We start from the raw sequence: 22136 nt of genomic DNA, 5'->3' as shown, positions 1-22136 counted from the left end.
AGAAAATAAAAGGCTTTGAGACCCTTCCAATTTCTGTATAAGACACCAATGCCAAAAAAATTGCAAACTAAACTAGTTACGTGAAAAAACTTTTGCATTTCAACAAATAGGGAAGAATATATTTCACGTTTTATTTTTATCACCCATTAACAGTGAGTTGCCTCTTCTTGCATTACGAGAATATGAAAATTTCACTATGAACATTTTAAAGATTACGATAATTAACAACCTATGGATTCCAAGAAATTTTGAGAATTTAGTAAAACAATATTGGATTCCTAACAAAATAGGAAATGGGTGAAACACTTAGAAAAATAGAATATTTTAGTTTGTATTTTAAATAAAAAATCTTATTATCTGAAAAATATGTGAAACCAATTAAATCATGCTAAGTGTCATCATTTGGTAAGTGGCCAAATTGTGTCCACCCTCTACCGCAGCGGTTCTGTCCAATATTTATATACTGATGTGTCAGTCACCATTTACTAGTAATATAAAAATTGAAATTATTTAATGATATTACTAGCCGTAATCAACATTTTGTAAATATGAAATGCCCACCCTTATAAATAAACAATTTTGGGTAATAATTAAACCTAACTAGTTAATTTTAATCAATTCTAGTGAACTATAGTAAAATTAAACTAAACCATGCACGTGAACCGAAATTAAAATAAAATGGACAGAAGAATACATATTTAACGATATTGTGGCGACTAATACTATTTAGAAAATTGTAAAAACTTGTTATTTGAATTATTTTTGTTATTAATTAGTTTGAAGTTTTGATCCCATTTACCTACAATAAATTTTAGGCAGACTCATGGACTTAAACTGTGTAACAAAAACTGTACTAGATCATTTAATGCCATTATAACAGCTATTTATACGTCACATAATATTGAAAATTTTGATGCAATACTATTTCAATACTATACTTGACATGTCGGCAGAGTAACTTGAACAATACCTTTACTAACCAATATTATTTGTTATATATATAGATAATACTACTATAAGACATGTCACTTTCTTCTTCAAGAAACTTGAGAAAAAGAAAGAAAAAAAGATAGGCAAGTCTCTTGACTTCATTTCTAGGTTTTCTATATATATAAACAAATCCCACTTCATTTCTTCATTTCAGAAAAATGGAAAGAATCCCAAAAAAGACAAACAAGAGCCCAAAGATAAAGAAAAGACAGCCACTTAAGGTTGTCTACATCACAAACCCTATCAAGTTCGAGGCAAGTGCCTTGGAGTTCCGGTCACTTGTGCAAGAACTCACCGGCCAAGATGCTGACGTGGAGGCGGTGAAGGCGGCCGCGGCGGAGGAGGGCAATGTTCATGCAGCCTCGGAGAAGGGACAAGTCACAAAGTTGGGGCAGTTTAGTGGTAAAGTGGATGAATGGGAGGAGTCCGACCCGGCGGCCGTCAGATCCGCCGTGTCGGACTACGATGACGTTGCGTCGCCGATGATGATTGAGGGGATTTCCCCAAACCTATTTGATATCCTTCAAAATCTAGATGCAATGTATTACTCCAAGTAAGATTCAGCTGCAATGTAATTATTTCTTGATTTATTTAATTTGGATATTTAAGTGTTTTATTGGAGTTTCCACTTGGATTTCATGTTGATTTGCTTTGGTTGTAGTGTAATTAAGAGGTTAATTTTCATAGTTAAACCCTGTTTTCAACCTAATTCATTTATTTTAAGCTCACGAGATATTTTGTTAATTAATATATAGTACTATCACAGAAAATAAAACAATTTCAACGTGTAGTAAACACATACCGATAGTATTCATATTCATAAATGTAGGTCCATCAACTCAAAAAAGTTCGCAAGTCATATATATTTATGTAGTATTAAACCATGTATTAATCACAATATACCAGGAAACTACAAATAAGTTGTTGATTTTGATCAATGTTTTAATTTATGGTTAATCTAGTCAAGTCAGTGAAGGGATCTTAAACCAATGAGCTGTGAACTTTGAAGAGATTAATTTCTAACTAATGGAAGATTAGTAGTATGAGTGTGCACAAAAATGGAGTCATCTTTTATCTTATTTATCCAAGTAGGAGTTTAACATCTTTTTCTTGTGACTCATTTTTTGTGGATAACTGGTGGCATATCAATTTTCACATCTTTTAGGAAGTCACACAGAATTTAGTCAAGATAAAGACGTGTGTGCAATTATTTTTTGAAATAATGATAATAACAATGAGTTTTACTTTGGCTTATTTTCCATAATTTACATGAAACAACGGCCAGGTGCAATCTGTAGGTATGGCGCTTCTTCTCCAATTAAATATCGGAGTCCAATCACTTAAATATTAGTGTGAGTGTGTCTGTTTTTGTTTATTTGTAATATTAATTTAAAAGATATATATATAGAGAGAGTAAACATTATATTGGGATTGAACACCAGATGCTATTATATGCAGCATAAAAAAATAACGATAGTTTGGTCAAGTCATCAAATACATTTTTCTTTTAAAACATTTTTCTTTATATTTATAAGATTGAAGCATGCTCAAATCATGAAAAAATGGTGAGCTAAGACTCCAAAAGTACAAACGAACCAGAGACACACCAAAAGAAAACTAAGAAATGCATAGGTTTGGGGGCTATTACAAACACCCCACAAACCTCACAAAACAAACAAAGACCTAAGGGCATCCACGGTGGGGATGACGATAGTCCGCCCGATGCATCGGGTGGACTATCGTCCGCCACTGTAGCCATGCGGACGATGGCACATCCATCGTCCGCGCCCTATGCTTCATCCGCATACGATAGGGCTTCAACCATGCATCGTCCGCGGTATCGTCCGTCCCACTGCGGGCGAGGCGAACGATACCGCGGACGATGCAACACGTTTTCCTTATTTTATTTTTTTTAATTCTTCAAAATTTTTATATATACACCACCATTCCTTTCACTCTTCAACATTTCACTCTTTCATTCATCATTCTCTATTTCACTTATATAAAATGAATCCCGGTAATTACCCAAGTCTGAATAGTTTGATGTTCAGTGGTGGTGCACGGTGGCCGGGTGCAGACTCTGAATACCGGCCCTTTGACTCCAACACCCAGTACGATCCCGATTTTAGTACGGATTCGTAAGGGCTGTCAGACATGGAGTTGGTGGCGGCCGCCAACCGGAGGACGTTGTTGGACACGCACCACGCCCTCATGCAGTGCCAGGACCCGGCCAAAGCCGAATACCTCAAGTGGATGATCGATGATCTGCGCCGCAAGCTGGGAATGAACTAGTAATGTAGGATTTAGTGAATTTTGTTTTTTATTTCTAACTCTTGTAAAAAAAATTTATTAGTAATGTAGGATTTGCCTTTAATCGTAGTGTTTTTTTTTATAATTTTGCATGACATATTTGAAAACATAAAAAATTAATTAATAAAATAGTAGTGAAACCTATAGGGCGGACGTTAGGGCGTCCCATTGCAGGTGGAAGGATATGAGGATAGAATGCTGATGTGGCGGAGCATAGGGCACCCTATAGGGCGGACTATAGGGCGCCCCATTGTGGATGCTCTAAGAAGCAAAGCACAGAGAGCATCAACAAACATGTGCAGTAAAAAGATGTCCCACCAACAAGAACAAGAGAAAGCCAAAGGCAGCAAAAGCAACTGCATTACCCAAAAGAAGGGTGAAAGAGTGAAAACATACACCGACACCTCCAATATGTCACTGAGGTATGCTTTTTCTTGGATTTTTTGGTTCTTTCAACCTTCTAATGTTGATAAAATCATCTACAACCTGATTAGGTGAAAAAGGAAAGGTCGAACATCAACCTCTGATCCACATACCAGCTGTCAAAATAGACGCTTCTTTTCCTTATTCCAACTAGGGTTGAGTTTCTGGAAAATCACTATGTTCCGAAGGTCCCATATCAACCATGAAAAGACATAAAATGTAGACGGCCACATCTTTTTATCAAACTTTCAGAAAGGAGAATTCATCCAGGTAAGTAAACACAACCTTAGCTTTCTTGAAAAATAATTTTCACAGTATGAGCAGTCTGTTAAATTAAAATTAGTAAAATATAAAAGAGAAAACGGAAAAGTGATTGAATTAGTATTAATAATAATGAGATACAAATCATTAGTGTGCAATGAATTCTTTCAAAAAATACCTACTAATTTGATGAGATGTATCAAAATGGCAAATGATTTTACTTTGAAATAAGAGTGAGTATTATTTTTCTCATGATACACGTGTCCCCAACTTTAGTACTATATGACATGATCTTCAAAATTTTAATAGTATCAACTTTTTTCTTGTAGAAACGAGAAAAAGATTAGAAGCAAGAAGTTCCCCCATCACGTTTTCTCCCTGATGCTCACATGTGTGGGTCATCAATTTGGATGTATGTTCATTTATTTCATCAATGGAATAATTGCATTTTATTAAATAGAAGATTAATCATAGAATGTATAATAGAGTTGTCATTTTATTTATTAGGCTCCTCAAAACCCTTCAATACAAATACTTGTTTTTTCTTTCCCTTTCCAAAATTATTCCATAATAACTAATATCTTTTATCAGTATGTGTATATAGTAGTATTGATTCTTTATATACGTTAGAATGTTTTTTATGATATACTTTGTACATGATCAATATATAGTTTAAATTAGCTCCTAATTATTTAAATATTATCATTTCTGATAACCCAATATGAAATCCTTTTACACCTAAAAACATGGCCTTGTAAATTACAATTAAAATTATTACGAAAGGTTATAAAATAAGCCAAAAATTAGTAGCTGGACAAAGTCAAAAGGTGACAAGTCTCAAATTCATTTCTCGATTTTTTCTTCAAGAGGGGCATTAATTTTGGGTGTGGAAAAACCCAATATGAAATCCTTTTACACCTAAAAACATCACAATCTATTTGCATCTTACTCTCAAAGTTCCTATGTTCTCCAGATTAAGGGAATTTTAAAATTAGAGAGAGAGAAACAAAACAAAACAAAACAAAACAAAACAAACAGGCACCAAGAATCAGCCTAAACAGCTAGATAATTGTTCTAACAAAAAATTCAGTATTAAAAATGTCAACTTGACCCCTTTCTTGGCAAAGTGTGGATCATGCCATCCTCACACCACTTTGAGAAACCTTTCTCGAGCGCCTCCCGCATCCACGCATGCCTGCAGCATCCGATTGCTTCTCCGACGGTTAGCCAGCTCCTCTGCCGATGGCTCTTCTCGGGCCACGAGTCGAGTTCCTCCTTCACGTGCAAGGCATACATAGCTGCTCGACACAGCCCTTCCGGGCTGTATTCATCCTGGAGTGTTTTGCTCTTGAAAGAGTAGCAACCAAGAAAATGCTGACAAAAGAACAAGCATGAGAGAGACAGAGAGACGTGTAGACTCCACAACAGATGGCATTGTTCTAAGCTTTCATTTAAGGTATAGTTCATAATTAAATTACACAAACAAATGCACTTATTCGTTCGATCGACGTGCTAGTTTGCTTAAATTAGGCAGGTTTTGATATAAAACTAAGTCATAGGAATGCAATCGAGCAAACAACAAAGACATAGATGTATATTTTACCACTAGATCGCCTCGAACTCCAGCCTCTTCCATGGCTTCCCTTTCGGCGGCCTCCTCAGCCGTTTCATCATTCTCCCACCCACCCTACAGAAAATGACAGTAGAATGAAAAGGCAGGGCATTATTAATATAAGGATTAATTCCTCGAAATAACGCAACATTTTACACGTACATGTCTCATTGTGCATTCATCTCATATGAAAAACATATGTCATCCAAACTCAAAGCTGTGTATATCACCACGTATCTCAACCATAACTAAACAAGACCCTTTAGTCTAAGTCATAAAAATGTCATGTGACCTCTGTCATATATCTAAGCACACTAAAATCATAAACACATTCAATCAAATATTAACCTTCGAGTTAAACTATCACATGTCTAACAACATAGATAGCCTAAGCTAAGAATTGCTGTAAGATACTTACTACTTTCTAGAATGAGATAATTACTGAGGGAAATGATGTTATACCCCTGACAAAGATAAAATGAAGAACATGAGTATCACTCTGTCGGCACTATTGTTCTAATAAAAGGAAAGATTAGCTTGAGGAGTAAATTAGAAAATCTCCAACGTTCAAATAGGTGTCGAACAAGGGAGTGGAATGTTCAAGAAACGCCTCATTGTTGTTATGAATGGAAAATGAGTGCAACCCTGAAATAGTTTACTCGAAACCTCGAGTTTTGCTATAAATAGGAGTTTGAACTAACTTCTGAAAGATGGAAAAAACTGAATACAAACTTGAAAAGAAAGTAAGAGAATGTCCCTCCTATCAGTATTTGAAAAGGTGAGCCTATTGGTCTTCCTGACTGGTCAAAATTGACAGATTAAAGAGATAAGAACAGGTTGTCTATTTCTACGAGGGAAATTTAGGTACTGAGGGAGAAAACAATTGTATTACAAACAGTGTTGTTAGGGTCGCGGGGCGAGCCGGGGCGATGAGGTCAAATCCGGGGCGCGGGGCGTTGGGGCGAGCGGGTCGAGAGACCCACGAATCGGGGCGTACCATTAGCCTAATTATGTTATATCTATACTTTTAATACAGGTTAATGAAATTCATTACCTGAAAATGACTTTTTGGTGTGAAGTACAATTTTTTAGATTATGTATTATTTATGTAGTACTAATATTTAAAGATAGTTAATCAATATAATGAATATTTTAACTGTAAAAAGACTAAAATGTTTACTGTTCTAACTTGGGGAGTGGGTAACAAAAAGAATTATGAGTAATAAATTAATTGCACTAACTATTGCATGAGAATCGATACAGGTTACTATTCTCTAACTTGAGTGGGTGAAAAAGAATTAATAATGTAGTTAGCGGAAAGACAAGTGTAAAAAAAAAATCAATTAATTAATGTAGAGAAAACATCGAAAAGTGGGTCGTAGAGATGAAGAGGCTGAGAAAACAATTAATTATTAGAAAAGAGGAAAAGGTAGGTTAAAGTAATGAATGCCTCGATTCTCTACCCATAAGAGCTCATCTCCATTTTCAAAACCCATAAAAAATTAGTCAACAAAGCAGGGAAAACCACTTCGGCTCCAGTCGCCGCCCCCCCGCCCCGTCGCCCCAACGGCGCCCCATGTATCTCGCTCGACTCACCCATGTCGGGGCGAAGCCGGCCACGACCTGAGCGCCCCGCGCTCCGGGCGCTCTCGGGTCGCGTTTTTGACAACACTGATTACAAACCACCCTGACGAAGTCCAAAAGCATTAAAAAAATTACTGGAGCATGCCTAACTTCAGTTATCATCAAAAATCAACACTATATACTTAATTCGTCTTATCCAGTCCCCATCTTCCTTTACGCCTTAGTTAGACCTTAAAAGTCACAGGTACAGCAAACCAAATTTCGGGTTTAAAACATTTATCTGAAGATGCTTCCTAGCCATGGTAATGCATGATCTATATCTTATCTCATTTTATCAGCAACAACATGCACTGCAACCAACAGCAAAGCAGTGGACAGAAAAAAAAAACATGCTTTATGCAGTGTGCATCCAGTGACATGGTTCAAAGATCCAACCTTTGGAAACAAAAGACCAGGTCCACCAGTCGAGTTGATCATTAATACTTCGATTATATTCTCATTTGTGCCACCATCATCATCTTTCATAGTCCTATGTCTGAAAGGAATACACCTGCGAAATCACGCTTCTGATCAGCAAGGATACAATATGGAGAATGCTCTTTTATATAAACTAACAAAACAAATTTATTAGATCAAGTACCAAGGTACATTGAGACAAGGGATCTCAGAATACAAAAACATACACAAGACTCCAAACAAGGCAATATGAAAGTTTCAAAATCTCTAGAAGTCAAAACCCACCAAGAAATCCCGAATCAGACCTTACCTAAACTTCCTCTAGAGATCCCCCACAATCTTTAGATTATCAGATTTTTTGCTAACCAAAGAGACTGATAAAATGCTTAAACAGTAAAACCCCCAGAAAGCATTCACTTTTCCTACTTCACTTCTCAGCCCATAGAAACAGAAGGAGAAGAATGTCAAACTTTTGCCGCCTTCTCCAAATTCAGAAAACATGTCTCCAATTCAAGATTTGCCATATAAGCAGGAAAAATTCATGTTTTACTGCTCCTTAAGGGAAATCATCTCTCAGGAAAAGAAACCAGTGCTAATAATAGATTGTAGTTGTCAAGTTTATGGAAGAAACAAACGGTCAATGAACAGTGAAGCATGGTATCTTTGATCATAAAGATTTCTGAGGTCAGAAAGATTAATATGCTCTTAATGTCGCCCATACATTTACGGAGGATTGAGGAAAATATTACTCCACTAGAAAGTATTCCTTTGTGAACCTAGACAAGAATGAGGCACAAAACCAGTGTGGAAGCTAAAATCAAATCTTGAGAGGTTTTCTCAAGCGATCAGAAAACACTTAGTTGCAGAACACCCAAAAATCGAATCAATTGGAAAAAGAAGCCCCAAGTAACAAAAGGAAGAAACAAAAGAATCTAAAAATCACACAAACAATTAAAAGGGGATAACTATAACTGATTTCACTACAAGTTCCCCAGCACCATTACCAACAGGGAGAAATAAAATATCCAGTAATCAGGCCAACTCAGAAACAACTTTCACATGCCATTTCATCAAAGATTGCACATTTCATTCTAATTAAGCAAAACCTAGCAGCCACAACCATCTAAAATGATCCAAGTAACAAGATCCTAATAAAAAAAATCACACATTCCTCAGTTTACAAAACTAACTCAAATTTCTCCACATTCCCCAATTGGAAACGTTTGGCATAATCCTTCATGCAAACAAACATGCACGCCTCATGAAAATTAAATATTTAAAATACACAAATTGAAAAATTGAAGAGAAAGAGATACCCAGCAATGAGACGGTAACCATCCTCGTAACGCTGCTGCTGCCGACCAGTTCGAGCCACCAATTCAGACATCTAATCCGGAAACGGAACAAATGATGAGAAATACCTAAAATTAAGTGTGTGTATGTATACGGCCCTGTATCTGCATATACGAATCAGAAGCTGCCCTCTCGATTGATGAAAACGAAGCAATAAATCATTACTCAAATTGGGCTCTAAAATATCTGCATTACTCCTCTTTCTTCACTCATTTTCAACCCAAGAAAGTCCCCGAATATTTTCGCACTATTTCATCAAGGGTTTCGAAAAAATCAATTTTTTTAGCGTTGGTTAATGGTGGAAGTGCAGAGACAGAAAAGGAAATGTTTTTGAGGAAATAATTTTGAGTAAATGTTGATGCGTGTGCGTCCAAATTCAAGAAAGGTCGGTTACAAAATTGATACCTAATAAATCAGAAAGTCTGGAATAGATAGATACACTCCACTCTATATGTATGTGTCCACTCTCTGTTTCTTTAGCTTGTGAATTTCTATATTTTTCTTATTTATTTAAAGTGCTTCTTCAACTTTAGTAAATTGGTAGCATTCTTACTTTAATTTTCTGACATAGAAATTCTAAAAATGTAAATTGAAAAAATTAATTAAAAATAGAGCTCTTATTTTAATATATTAATTTTATAATAAAATATGTTAATGGAATATATGGTTGATATTCATTTATAGTAAAAATAAAATGTAAAAAAAGTATTACTAACTCAAGAGTTATCACTTACTACAAATTCGGCAAGCAGTCTCATCATTTTGGCAAATAGCCTCATCATTTTGTAGAGTGAATATGTCCGGGTCATAAATCAATTTCTATTTTCAATTTTTTTCATAAAAAATTCAAATAAAAACACTAATCGAGAGCATTTAAATGCTCAAAATTGGGTACATGGAAATTATCCCTAATTGGAAATTATCCCACAATTTTTGAATAGACTACTCAGTTCACTGAAATATCAGCCATACATTCTCATACTCCCTCCGTCCCAAGATAAGTGAGCACAAACTTTTCGGCACGAAATTTAAGTAAATGGGGTTTTATTAGTAAAGTGTAAAGTAAATAAAGTAAGAGAGTTAATAAATTAGGGCATTCACAGTGGGGCGAACGATAGGCCGCCCGATACCTCGGGCGCGCCATCGTCCGCCACTATGGGTGCGCAGACGATGGACGATGCGTCGTCCTCGCCCTAAGCATAGTCCGCGGACGATGCAATACGTTTTTTTATTTTTTTTATTTTTTAAATTCAAAAATTGTGTTTATATAAATACCCCAACCCCACATTTTATTTGTAATCTTTCGATTCAGTTTTCCACTCTCAACTTACGCTATAAAATGGATTCCGGTGAATACTCAAGTCCTAATAACCCGATGTTTGGAGACGGTGCATGTTGGCCTGGTGCACAACTTGACGAATATCGGTCGTTCGACCCCAACACGCAGTACGATCCCGATTTCAGTACGAATTAGTACGGTCTCTCTGACATGGAGCCGTCTCCAACTCGCCGTGCCGCCCCTTCTCGTCGCGCCGCCTCCCCCTCCGCCGCTGCCGCCCCCGCCAGAAAGAAGCGGACCAAGTACAGGGCGTACAAGTTGCCACCTCCGGCAACGAATGAAGAGTACGCCCCCGGACGTACGAACTACCAACCGGATGAAACCCTCGTCTTAACGAGGTATTGGGTGGATATATAGGAGGATCCGATATTCACGAACAACCAAAAGCAGCTCGCGTACTAGGAGCGCATCGCCGAGCGCTACAATGAGGCGAAGCCGCCGACCACGTATAAGCGCCAAAGGGAGCAGCTCCGCAAGCACTGGGATCAGGTGAAGAAGCAAGTCAACCTGTTCGCGGCGGAGTACGAGAAGTGCTCGAGGGAGCAGAGAAGCGGCGAGAGCTTGAGCGATGTGCGCGATAGAGCGTTGTTGTTGTACCAGTCCCTGTACGGCGACTTCAAGCATTTCAACATCTGGGCGCTCTTGAGGGACAAGCAGAAGTTCCAAGGCGGGATTCTGCACACCGGTGCAACGAAGAGGACGAAGACCACCGACACTGGTGGTTACACGAGCAGTGAAAGCGGAACTCGTCCGGTGGACCTCAACCGGACGTACACGGAGGAAGAGAGTTCCGGCACACCAATGTCCTCCCGGCGTCCCATAGGCGTCAAGGCTGCGAAGAACAAGGGGAAGGCGAAGGCGACATCCTCTTCACAAGCCGCCCCCCCATGGCCGATCCCGACCTCGACCCCGACCCCGGCGACACTTGCCTACTCGGAGTTGGCAACAACCTCGATGGCGCGGACGTTGTTGGACACGCACAACGCCCTCATGAAGTGTACGGATCCGGTCAGAGCCGAATACCTCTAGGGGTTGATCGATGAGCTGCGACGGAAGTTGAGAATTTTGTAGAGTAGAACTTTTTTTTATTTCGAACCCGTGTAACTTTTTTTTAATCATTGTAGTATATGCCGTTTTTCATTTAATCGTTGTGTTTTTTAATTAGTTTGCATTTATATATTTGAAAACATTTAAATTAATTAACAAAACAATAGCAAAACCTATAGGGCGAGCCTTAGGGCGCCCCACTGCAGGTGGAACGGTAGGAGGATAAAATGCTGACGTAGCGGTGCATAGGGTGGGCTTTAGGGCGCCCCACTGCTGATGCCCTTAGAAAGAAAAAGTAAGAGAGAGAATACCAAAAAAGGAAATGAGTCACTTATCTTGGGACGTTCCAAAAAGGAATGTGAATCGTTTATCTTGGGATGGAGGGAGTATCAATTTGAAATTTCAAAAAAACTACAAATACTACTGCCAAATGTCAATATTACATCGCAATTGAAGGATCATATCGTTTTTATAATCTCACATTTCCTATTCATATTATAAAGTGAACATAGTAATGTTATCTCACACACGCACATGCTTTTCTAAATATTCTACTTTCATTTCCAACATTACATGAAATCGAGAACTCCAATTGAATATATAAATCATTGAAATTTAATGATGAGAATCGACCATGTAATATTATAATTGGAAAATCAAAATGTATTGTTTAGCATTAATTACTTTCTTTAGTTGTGATATTGTTGTAAAGATGGTAGCAATTGACTTGCGTCCTCAATCCAAATTCATTTTATTTTAAATAATTCAAAATGTGTTGCAGAACGATTTATATTGAGGGAGGCTATTAGAATTAGAAAATCAAAATGTATTGTTTAGGATTAATTAGTTCGTTTAGCATTTAGTTTTCAGCCTATATAAGGCTTCTCATTGCATTTTGTAGTTACCAATTAATAAAAATATAATCATTAAATATATTTCTCTCTCTTTTCTCTTCCCTCTCACATCGAGGGTTTTTGTAAAATCTTCATCCTCCTTCAATGGAGGTTTAAGAGGGTTTTTGTAAAATCTCTCTTTTCTCTTCCCTCTCACATCAAGGTTTAAGAGGGTTTCTGTAAAATCTCTCTTTTCTCTTGTAAAAATCATGGATTAAATATGCCCGGTCAATGGTTTTGACCAAAGAATAAATGTGACGAGACATTTAATTTTGTGAAATTAAATGATATAGCGTCGATCTACATTTTACGTAGATAAATGTAGTATATTCACTTTCTCAAATCCGATTTCCGGTTGAGTGAGAAATAGTGGATTAAAGTTGGGCATAATTAGCTTTTAATTAAAGCTTGGAGCATGTGCTTAGGGAATAATTAACTAGTGTTAATTATCCCACATTGGAAGATTAATACATCTTTAATGTGTTTAAATTAAGTGACTTTATGTTACTTAATAATTATAGTGGATCAAGATGGGTGAAAAAGCCCACACGCGCGCACACGCGCGCGCCGCCCGAGCCCGAGCCCGTGGGCCGCGGGCCGCGGGCCCGATCCCAATCCCGATCTTGATCTTGGACTTGGATCTGGATCTTGGCAATTGGTCTTTGGGCTTGGGGCTTGGCCCAAACTATTCTTTTTGGACCACCGTCGAGTCAGCAATCCAAGTGGCTTGACACGTCGTCAAGCGAGGCACAGTCACGGGTACGTGAGAAATCCACACGCTCCACACACGGATGGCACACTCCTGCCACACGCCTGTAACCGACGTCGGTTACGAATTGGCCATGATGAGCCTTCAATGGCTGGTTGACCCTGCATGGTGGCTTGGCCTATAAATAGGCTAGCCATACCACTGCATTAGGACACAACACATACAAGCATTCTCTGCATAAGCTCTCTCCCTCTCTCCGCATTGTCTTTCTGTCGAAGCTCTGCTCTCTCCTCCATCCAGTTCGTCGGAGCTCTAGTGATTGCGGTGCTGCATCAATAGAGACGTAGCCGTTTTACCTTTGGGGACGACACGCCAAACCGAAGAGCACTACCGGGGCGTATCTCGTCTTGCGGAAAGAGGCCTCCTCGACTCGGCTAAACTTAGTTCACGGTTCTTTGTTTCGAATTCCTACGTTGTAATTTCATTTAGTTCAGTTTCTCATTTTCTTTCTTTTGAGTTGTATTACGCCCGGTTTTGTTATCTCTTGTAATCACCAGAAACCAACATCTCTTCCCTCTCACATCAAGGGTTTCTATAAAATCTCCATCCTCTCAATCTCCATCCTCCTTTGAGAGGATGAAGATTTTACCGGGAGGTTTAACAGTTTTATATCATATTAGAAACGGGACACTCATTCCTTAAAAAGTCTTATAAGGAGAAGTGTTATCCACACTTATATAGATGAGCTAGTATCATCATCAAGTCGATGTGGGACAAGATTTAAGAGTTTTAACATGTAATTTCATTCTACTAACAAACTGATAGCGCTTGTGGTTCAAGTTTTTAATATAAACTTACATTATACAATTGGTAAAATTTGTCACTCAAAATACACCCAAAATATATAGCAAAATCAATAATCAAACTATAGCCATTGAAGGAATCAAATGTTACAACTTGAAAGGGAAGTTTGAAGCTAGTTTCCTCCAAAGAAGCCATAAAACAGACAAAAGTTTGTCTGAAAATCTGGTGAAGGCCTAATGGTTTATTGCATGCGATTTCAGCACTTATTAGCGAGGTCTAACAAAGCACTGTATGTCCCGATGATCCCACAGACGAGGCCTATCACGACAATGCAGCTGCTCAGCGCAATCTGCGAAGAAGACGAGCATCAAGAAACAGCATAAACAAGAGCCACAAAATGCTAAAAAATAGAAAGCAACATTTGCACAAGCCTAAAGATTTTCGATATGCCTACCTGCATTTTGGTGGCACTTTTCCTTCCAAGAATTTTCAAGAAGCATAGAGATGGCATCACCATAGCCTGAATCAAATTCCCAATATTTTTAAAAATCAAAGTGAAAAAATGGTGTAAAAGATCAAAATGAAGTTCAACTCCTCACCATGAGAACACTAAAGAGGGAGCCTATGAGAGACATCACGGTGCCTGCAAATACGAAAAAAAAACATCACAATCTGATGTTTTTCTCAATTGGAGATGCGTTGTGAGAGATATATTAAGGCCACCTACCGAAGAAGGGGATGAGGAAGGCGACTAGGAGAGAGGACAAGATGAGTGATGTTCGTATAAGGAGGAAGCACAAGTAAGTGTTAGAGATTCTTGATGGCAGCAGCTCCTCAATGCCTCTAGCCAGTGGATTCATTGTCAAGGCAATTTTATTTCTAGCTAAGGAAAATCTTGAAACATATCAAGCAAAAAGGAGTATGAAAAAAATATTTGCAAGTAGAAAAAAATATGTTTATAGTAAAAGGATATTTGGAGAATGGATTGATAACCTGTCAAAAGGATTATGAAAATCAAATCATGTTCAAATTTCATATTTCGTTCAATAACATCAAAACACACATGAATGGGAAGCTGAGAAGCATCTTACCGTTGTCCACAAAGCTACTTTGGAGCTTAATTTGTGTTGTGGTAGATTCAAAGTGATTTGCGCGTTTGTGCTCTGCCCGAACATGAGGAATCCCATCACTGCAGCGCTACCATAAACGGTAACACATAGAATGAAACTGCAGCCAAGAAATGATGAGATTGATGAGAAAAAAAAAGAGACGAGAATCTAATGCTTCTTTTAGTAAGTTTTAGTACCTTATGATCACTGCTTTCTTGAATTTGGTTTTATCAGCCATTGATTGGTATATATTGGGGAAAACCGAGTGGCCCGAGTAGCAGAAGCCGTATACACCAATGGAGAAAGGGATGCCACTCAAATCCAGCAATTTGCCACTGTGGTGAAAGCCAACTCCCTCTGTTGTACCAACAAATAGCAAGCACAGAACTACAACTGTCGTTGCAACGACTCCACTGGCTGCAAAAACCTTAAAAGATCATTCAAATAGTGGCTCCAGACAAAGAACAAGGTTTGTAGTTACTTTGCAATACCTGAAAGGTAAGAGAGAAATTGGAGATCTTTAAGAAGAAGAGTGGGAAAGACGATTAGCACAGCTACGGTTGCAAATAGATGCATTGTGTCAATCTTGAAGCCAAGTATATTCAAAGACACTCCTGAGAATATTGTTGAGAGATTATCCCCTTCCAAGATTAAGTAGTCCGTGCACGACATCTGCATCCGTGGTTTGTGTTAGAAACCGGTAAAAAATGATTGTCTGCAGAAGAGAAAGAGTACTTTTGCCCTTACATATAGCTCTGAGTACAATATAATCTGCAAGAAAACAAAAAAAACAAGATAGTTAGTTTTTTATAGTTCAAGTTTATATGAAAATGTGTAAAGATATCGACATACAGATATGAAGAGGCGACCCCATTTCCCAAACGCGGCCTCTCCCATGTCAGGAAAGGTGAGAATGCCTTGAGCACTTTCGAAGCAATGCTTCATGAGAATGGCCGTGTAGCAACAGATGAACGCGAAGAGGACTAGCACGAACAAGCTGGCCCAACCGCCTACTCTGACAGTGTAAGGCGTGGAGAGCAGCCCAACACCGGCCATCACATTCATACCTAAATCAAAGCGAATTCAAGCACATCATTGTTGGAAATAATGAGTTGGGGTCTCAAGGAGTGTTGGAAATAATAAAGTTGGAGTATCAAGACTATTGGAAAGAGACATCTTACAAGTTCAAGGAATATAACATTAATTCTGTTATAATTCCAAGTGTATAGTTCCTAGGAGTATTTATTTCTCTAGCATTATAAATAGGATGATCAAGTGTATTACAAAAAACACAATACAATACAATTCCTAGTTTTATCATGGTATCAAGAGCAGAAACGGTTCTGTGGTTCAATCGAACTCAGAATTAAATTCATCATTGTTCAAACCCTTCCCAAACCTTTCGACTACAGATCCGGCAGAAATCTCTCAAACCTACACCCAAAAACAGCCAAAATCAAGTGAGTATCAATCAACATGACAAACACCTTTGAAAACGTCTCAACTGGATTCAAGTTCGATGGGAGAAACTTCCCTGTTTGGGCAAGAATAATGCGAGTCAACATTGGCAGTCGAGGAAAACTCCATCATCTTGAAGGAGATGAAGATCCTCCAAAAACCGACGACCCAAAGTTCAAAACATGGCAGGAGGCAGATTTCACAGTGTTCTCATGGTTGATCCAGAATATGGATCAAAAATTGGTGATTCAATTCGCTCAACACCAGACAGCGAAGGAGATGTGGAAAAGCCTCAACACAACATTTGGAGTCAGGGCTGACCCTGTGCAGGTGTACGACCTCGAGATCAAGACAAACAAATTAGTTCAAGGAAATGAATCCCTCGAAAGCTACTGGAGCAATTTACAAAATCTGTGGGTGAACACGGATGCTCGAAAACCTTGCCCGTATGATTGTTGCGACAAAGGTATCAACATTTATAGAAAGGAACAAGAAATTAAACGGCTTTACCAATTTCTTGCCGGATTGGATGACAAATATGACAACCTCAGAAGAGAAATATTGAAGGATGAACCAAACGCTGAAACTGCCTTCGGCCTCATCAAACAAGAAGAAGCTCGGGCCGGAGTCTGGAAACCCTCAGATAGTACCACCAACGTCAACGCCGACATAGGCACCGGCTTCGGTGCTCGTCAGGGAGCCCCACCGCCTCAGTTCGGCGGTCAGAACAGAGCACCACAGCCACCGCCGCCCCATCGAGGACCACCTCCACCACCACAATCACGCAACAATTCCTCAAATCGGAGAGGAATCGACAAATCAAAATTGTATTGTACCCATTGTGGGATGACAAAGCATACCAAAGAAACATGCTTCAAATTGGTGGGATTTCCAGAATGGTGGGAGGATGGACACAAACTGAACCGAAATTCAACCGGCAAGGGAAGAATGGCGGTGGGGAGAGAAGAAGTCGCCGGCCTTGTCACTCCGACGGGCAGCCAAGGGGCTACTCACGCCGGAAACAAAGGCGGCGAACCGATGGAAATCTCGACCGGCGGTGGATGGTGGGGCGTGAACGGAGGAGGAATCGACCGAGAAGCTGAGGCGGCGGGAGGCTCTGCCTCATTTACGAGAGCAATTGAAGGTAAAGGGTTTGAGGATTTGACTTTGCCCTCAAACCCTTCCACTTTTCTTTTTTATAAATCTGCCCCCACCCTCTTACATGACAACCCACATACTTATAAAAAATCTCATGTTGACCCCCACACTAGCCTTAAATACCATAGTAACCCAATCTCAATCCAAAATCGTTTTTCCGTATTAAGAGATACCCCAGAAATTTCCATTGCATGTCAAGTCGCAAAAGTGGATGGAAAAAATGAAAAAGGGTGGATTTTTGATTGTGGGGCAACAGACACAATGTCATATGATAGGTCTGATTTTGGAGAGTTGACTAAATCGAAAAGGACTTATATTGAAACAGCCAGCGGGGAATTTATATCTGTTGAGGGGTCGGGAACCATTCAAATATCACCATCATTGAGAATCCCTAATTGTCTCTTTATGCCAGCTTTGTCTCAGAAATTGTTATCTGTCAGTCATGTTACACGAGAACTCAATTGTTCCCTTCTAATAAATCCAAAATTTTGTTGTCTACAGGATATCCGGACGGGGAAGACTATTGGGCGTGGCACTGAGTATCATGGGTTATACTATGTGGATGAGACGGTTCAAACTGGCAAAGGAATGTTGGCTCATGGAAATTCAGAACGGGAAGCTTGGTTATGGCATAGGCGGTTAGGGCATCCGTCTACTAGTTATTTAAGTATTATTTTTCCGCATCTAGATTTGAGTTCTGTTTTGCACTGTCAAACTTGTGTTTTGGCTAAAAGCCATCGAAAAACTTTCAGACCCAAAAACTCTAGAGTTGATAATGTTTTTTCCTTAATTCATTCTGATGTGTGGGGCCCATCTCCAGTTGTGGGGGGAAATGGTTTTCGATATTTTGTTTTATTTATTGATGATTGCACTCGCATGACATGGGTGTATTTTCTCAAAAATAAATCAGATGTTTTTTCCAAATTTTCAGACTTTTACACCATGATTCTTACCCAATTTCAAACAAAAATTAGAATCCTTAGGTCTGACAATGGGGGGGAATATGTTAATACTCAGATGAAAGAATTCTGCACCAATAATGGCCTCATCCATCAAACCTCTTGTGCCTACACCCCCGAACAGAATGGAGTTGCCGAAAGGAGAAACCGTATAATCCTTGAAATGACCCGAGCCATCATCCTAGATTCCAAAGTACCAAATTTTTTCTGGCCTGAAGCCGTGGCTACATCAATTTACACCCTCAATCGTCTCCCCACCAAAGCCCTTGGCCTTAAAAATCCTATCCAGATGTTATCCAGCATGACTACAATTCCTCCTGCCTTATCCCTCAAACCTCATATTTTTGGGTGTTCAGTGTTTGTTCATATTCCAAAACATGAGCGAACAAAACTATCCCCGTGTGCAACCAAATGTGTTTTTATTGGGTATGGTGTCAATCAGAAGGGGTACAGGTGTTATGATCCAAAAACTCGTCAAGTGATTACCACAATGAACTGCACCTTCTTAGAATCTGAGTTTTTCTATAACACCCAACTTACCAGTCAGGGGGAGAGGGAAATTACTAGTGTTGACTCGATAAGTTGGCTACTTATGCCGAATAACCATAATCCCACTGAAGGTCCACCAGAGCCAAATAATACTGCCGACGAACCTGTCTTAAACACATCTCAACCTGTGGTTCATGGTGGCGCTCCAATACCGCCCCCTCCGATATCTGAGGTAAACAATCATGTTGAAAACTTTGTTACTACTGCTGACCCTGTCATTACAGAAGAAAGAATGGAGGAAGTCATAGACGAAGATACGGGGCAGTATATCTTACCACCCCGAAGTAACCGTGGTGTTCCTCCCAAACGATACTCACCGGAGAGACCAAGTAAACAAGCAAAATATCTAGTAGGGAGTGTGGCAAAGGCAAATATGACAAGACTGGCAAGAGCTTTTGAGGCAGCCCTATATGGAGAAGAAGAAATCCCACAAACTGTGAAAGAAGCCCTGAAGATCAAACACTGGAGAGAAGCAATGATGGTAGAGTTGAGAGCTCTAGAAAGAAATAAGACATGGAAAAAGTGTCGGCTACCAAAAGGGAAGCGAATTGTGGGGTGCAGATGGGTCTTCACCATCAAACGAAGACCCGATGGAACCATCGAGAGGTACAAGGCTCGGCTCGTGGCTAAAGGCTACACTCAAACCTATGGAGTTGATTACTCCGAAACTTTCTCGCCAGTGGCAAAGATGAATACTGTTCGAGTTCTGCTTTCTATAGCAGCAAACAAGGATTGGCCCTTGTACCAGTTCGATGTTACTAATGCATTCTTGCATGGTGAATTAAAAAAAGAAGTTTACATGGAAGCTCCGCCAGGTTTCGAAGATGATTTTGAAGATGGAGAGGTTTGCCAATTGAAGAAAACCTTATATGGGTTGAAACAATCTCCAAGAGCTTGGTTCGGGAGATTTACAGAAGCCATGAAGAAGTACGATTACCTACAGAGTAATGCAGATCACACTCTATTCACGAAGAAGAGAGGAGATAAAATCACGTGCCTGATAATCTACGTTGATGATATGATCATCACAGGAGACGATTGTGAAGAAATAGAGCAACTTAAGAAGAATTTGGCAAGAGAGTTTGAAATGAAGGATTTGGGAGCACTCAAGTATTTTCTGGGAGTCGAAGTCCTAAGATCAAAGGAGGGGATCTTCATAAATCAAAAGAAGTATACATTAGATCTCCTAGCAGAAACTGGTATGATGGAATGCAAGTCGGCAGACACACCAATCGCTGTCAACCATGGACTTAAAATCACGGAAGGAGCTAATTTGGCAGATAAGGAAAGGTATCAAAGACTAGTTGGAAAATTGATTTATCTTTCACATACCAGACCTGATATAGCTTATGCTGTTAGCGTGATAAGCCAATTCATGCACCGACCTCAAGATGATCACCTTGAAGCAGCGTTGAGGGTTGTCAGATATCTCAAAGGGACTTTTGATCATGGGATAATGTTTAGACGTGGCAACCATCTTGAAATCCACGGCTATACCGACGCTGACTGGGCAGGAAATCCGATTGACAGAAAATCAACTTCAGGGTACTTCACATTTGTTGGGGGGAATCTAGTCACCTGGAAAAGTAAGAAGCAAAAGGTCGTGGCATTGTCAAGTGCAGAAGCTGAATTTAGAGGAATCAGGAATGGATTAACTGAAATCTTATGGCTCAGAAGATTGATGGATGAGCTTGGTCTTTTGTCACAGAAGACCTGTCAGATTTTTTGTGACAATAAAGCTGCAATCAGTATCGCAGAGAATCCAGTTCAACATGACCGAACAAAACACGTTGAGGTAGATAGACACTTCATTAAAAAGAATATTGAAGATGGAATTGTTGAGTTCCCATTTGTTAGGTCAAAAGAACAACTTGCAGATATTCTGACAAAAGCAGTTGGAGCAAAGGATTTTTCAGAAGCTCTTAGCAAGTTAAGTATCGGAAATCCCGTTACTTAACTTGAGGGGGAGTGTTGGAAATAATGAGTTGGGGTCTCAAGGAGTGTTGGAAATAATAAAGTTGGAGTATCAAGACTATTGGAAAGAGACATCTTACAAGTTCAAGGAATATAACATTAATTCTGTTATAATTCCAAGTGTATAGTTCCTAGGAGTATTTATTTCTCTAGCATTATAAATAGGATGATCAAGTGTATTACAAAAAACACAATACAATACAATTCCTAGTTTTATCAATCATATCAACAGAGAGTGCGTTCATGTTTGGAGTCACTACACTCACCGTTGAATACGGTCTGAAGAAGGCTGCATCCGTGGCCGAGAGAGACTTCGCCAGTCGTCGCCTGCTTGTGGAAGGAGGCCTTATCGGAGATAATCATCGAGTGTGCCCTCGACCTAGGAAGGTCTTCCACCACAATGTGAACCTTCTTGTAATCAGCAAGCAATGGGATTTTGCCATTTGATTCCAACAAGTTGTGGCTGCTGATTGCTGCAGATGTCCGAGGCCTTAGTATGCCAAAGCTTGGTGATGCAGATATTGAATATATGTCAACTGCTTCTCTGAAACAGGGGAGGCCTAATTGCTAGTTAAATACTTACTAAACAAATTAATCAAAGCAAACACAATTTAAATTAAGGTTGAATGGATAAACCTGAAGCTCTGAGGCCACTGCTGCGAGACTGCGGAGGAGGAGAGGGAGGCGGCGCCAGTGCGGTGGTCGTCGTCGATGCTGCTGCTGCTGCTGGCGGCATCGGAGGCTGTGTCTTCGACGTCGTATTCGGAGTCGTCCAAGAGATAGTCCGAGGAATCTCTAGTCATCTCCGGCGCCATTAGTCTGATTTGGTATGACTGAGTTGTTACAGCAGAATCAAAACTCCTCAAATCCTACACACACACACACACTGCATGCAATTATTAAGTGTGTGTGGGAATGGATTGGATTATTAACAATAAATTGAAATTATATACTTTCCTCCGTCCACGAAAAATAATCACATTTTGTCATTTTAGGATGTCACAAAAAATAGTCTCTATTTCATGCGAAAGTCTCTATTTCATGCTTTATCCACTTTTTTCTCCTCTCACATACTTTACCTACTTTTTTCTTCATATAGTTTTACTATCTTTTCTCTTTCTCTCTTACTTTATCAAATTTCTCACTAA

The 22136-nt window shown here is 39.3% G+C and overlaps 3 protein-coding genes across 8 annotated transcripts; 1 reads left to right on the top strand and 2 right to left on the bottom strand.

The window, feature by feature from the left end:
- The first annotated feature begins 1046 nt into the window (after positions 1 to 1046).
- Positions 1047 to 4529, top strand: LOC121747932. Of its 6 annotated transcripts, none has more exons than XR_006039381.1 (5): positions 1047 to 1543; positions 3042 to 3286; positions 3448 to 3722; positions 3795 to 3993; positions 4314 to 4529. XR_006039381.1 is itself a non-coding variant. In XM_042142096.1 (2 exons), exons 1-2 carry the CDS (start codon positions 1149 to 1151, stop codon positions 3130 to 3132), a joined length of 498 nt encoding a protein of 165 aa, XP_041998030.1. In that variant the 5' UTR covers positions 1047 to 1148; the 3' UTR covers positions 3133 to 3397. The 6 variants fall into 6 exon arrangements, 2 of the variants coding, with proteins under 2 accessions (XP_041998030.1, XP_041998031.1); XR_006039382.1 differs by adding an exon at positions 2276 to 2342 and having other exon boundaries at positions 3795 to 4529; XR_006039380.1 differs by having other exon boundaries at positions 3795 to 4529.
- A 272-nt stretch (positions 4530 to 4801) lies between these two features.
- On the bottom strand, positions 4802 to 9404 carry LOC121746425 (nudix hydrolase 16, mitochondrial-like). The gene is made up of 4 exons (XM_042140253.1): positions 8953 to 9404; positions 7616 to 7730; positions 5588 to 5671; positions 4802 to 5358 (listed from the first exon to the last, which is right to left on the bottom strand). Exons 1-4 carry the CDS (start codon positions 9021 to 9023, stop codon positions 5086 to 5088), a joined length of 543 nt encoding a protein of 180 aa, XP_041996187.1. The 5' UTR covers positions 9024 to 9404; the 3' UTR covers positions 4802 to 5085.
- Positions 9405 to 13799: 4395 nt separating this feature from the next.
- Positions 13800 to 21892, bottom strand: LOC121747736 (amino acid transporter AVT1A-like). The gene is made up of 12 exons (XM_042141835.1): positions 21625 to 21892; positions 21255 to 21532; positions 15743 to 15957; positions 15638 to 15661; positions 15382 to 15562; positions 15088 to 15307; positions 14873 to 15008; positions 14755 to 14774; positions 14509 to 14654; positions 14381 to 14424; positions 14236 to 14301; positions 13800 to 14130 (listed from the first exon to the last, which is right to left on the bottom strand). The coding sequence occupies exons 1-12, from the start codon at positions 21801 to 21803 to the stop codon at positions 14038 to 14040; spliced, it is 1602 nt and encodes a 533-aa protein (XP_041997769.1). The 5' UTR covers positions 21804 to 21892; the 3' UTR covers positions 13800 to 14037.
- Between the last annotated feature and the right edge of the window lie 244 nt (positions 21893 to 22136).

The sequence above is a fragment of the Salvia splendens genome, chromosome 9 (assembly GCF_004379255.2).
Source record: "Salvia splendens isolate huo1 chromosome 9, SspV2, whole genome shotgun sequence".
Taxonomy (NCBI): Eukaryota; Viridiplantae; Streptophyta; class Magnoliopsida; order Lamiales; family Lamiaceae; genus Salvia; species Salvia splendens.
Note: the sequence above shows the minus strand (reverse complement) of the source record. Positions and strands in the feature narration are given on the sequence as shown.

What these genes read in the sequence shown, in the direction of transcription:
- LOC121747932 (XM_042142096.1), top strand. Translation starts at nt 1,149, where the DNA reads ATGGAAAGAATCCCAAAAAAGACAAACAAGAGCCCAAAGATAAAGAAA. An exon ending in GATGCAATGTATTACTCCAA is followed by an intron (nt 1,544 to 3,029) that starts GTAAGATTCAGC and finishes AAGTCTGAATAG; the next exon opens with TTTGATGTTCAGTGGTGGTG.
- LOC121747736 (XM_042141835.1), bottom strand. Translation starts at nt 21,803, where the DNA reads ATGGCGCCGGAGATGACTAGAGATTCCTCGGACTATCTCTTGGACGAC. An exon ending in TCTTCAGACCGTATTCAACG is followed by an intron (nt 15,958 to 21,254) that starts GTGAGTGTAGTG and finishes GCTTTGATTTAG; the next exon opens with GTATGAATGTGATGGCCGGT. An exon ending in CTTCCTCATCCCCTTCTTCG is followed by an intron (nt 14,425 to 14,508) that starts GTAGGTGGCCTT and finishes TCGTATTTGCAG; the next exon opens with GCACCGTGATGTCTCTCATA.
- LOC121746425 (XM_042140253.1), bottom strand. Translation starts at nt 9,023, where the DNA reads ATGTCTGAATTGGTGGCTCGAACTGGTCGGCAGCAGCAGCGTTACGAG. An exon ending in CTGGTCTTTTGTTTCCAAAG is followed by an intron (nt 5,672 to 7,615) that starts GTTGGATCTTTG and finishes CATTTTCTGTAG; the next exon opens with GGTGGGTGGGAGAATGATGA. An exon ending in GAGTTCGAGGCGATCTAGTG is followed by an intron (nt 5,359 to 5,587) that starts GTAAAATATACA and finishes TTCTTTTGTCAG; the next exon opens with CATTTTCTTGGTTGCTACTC.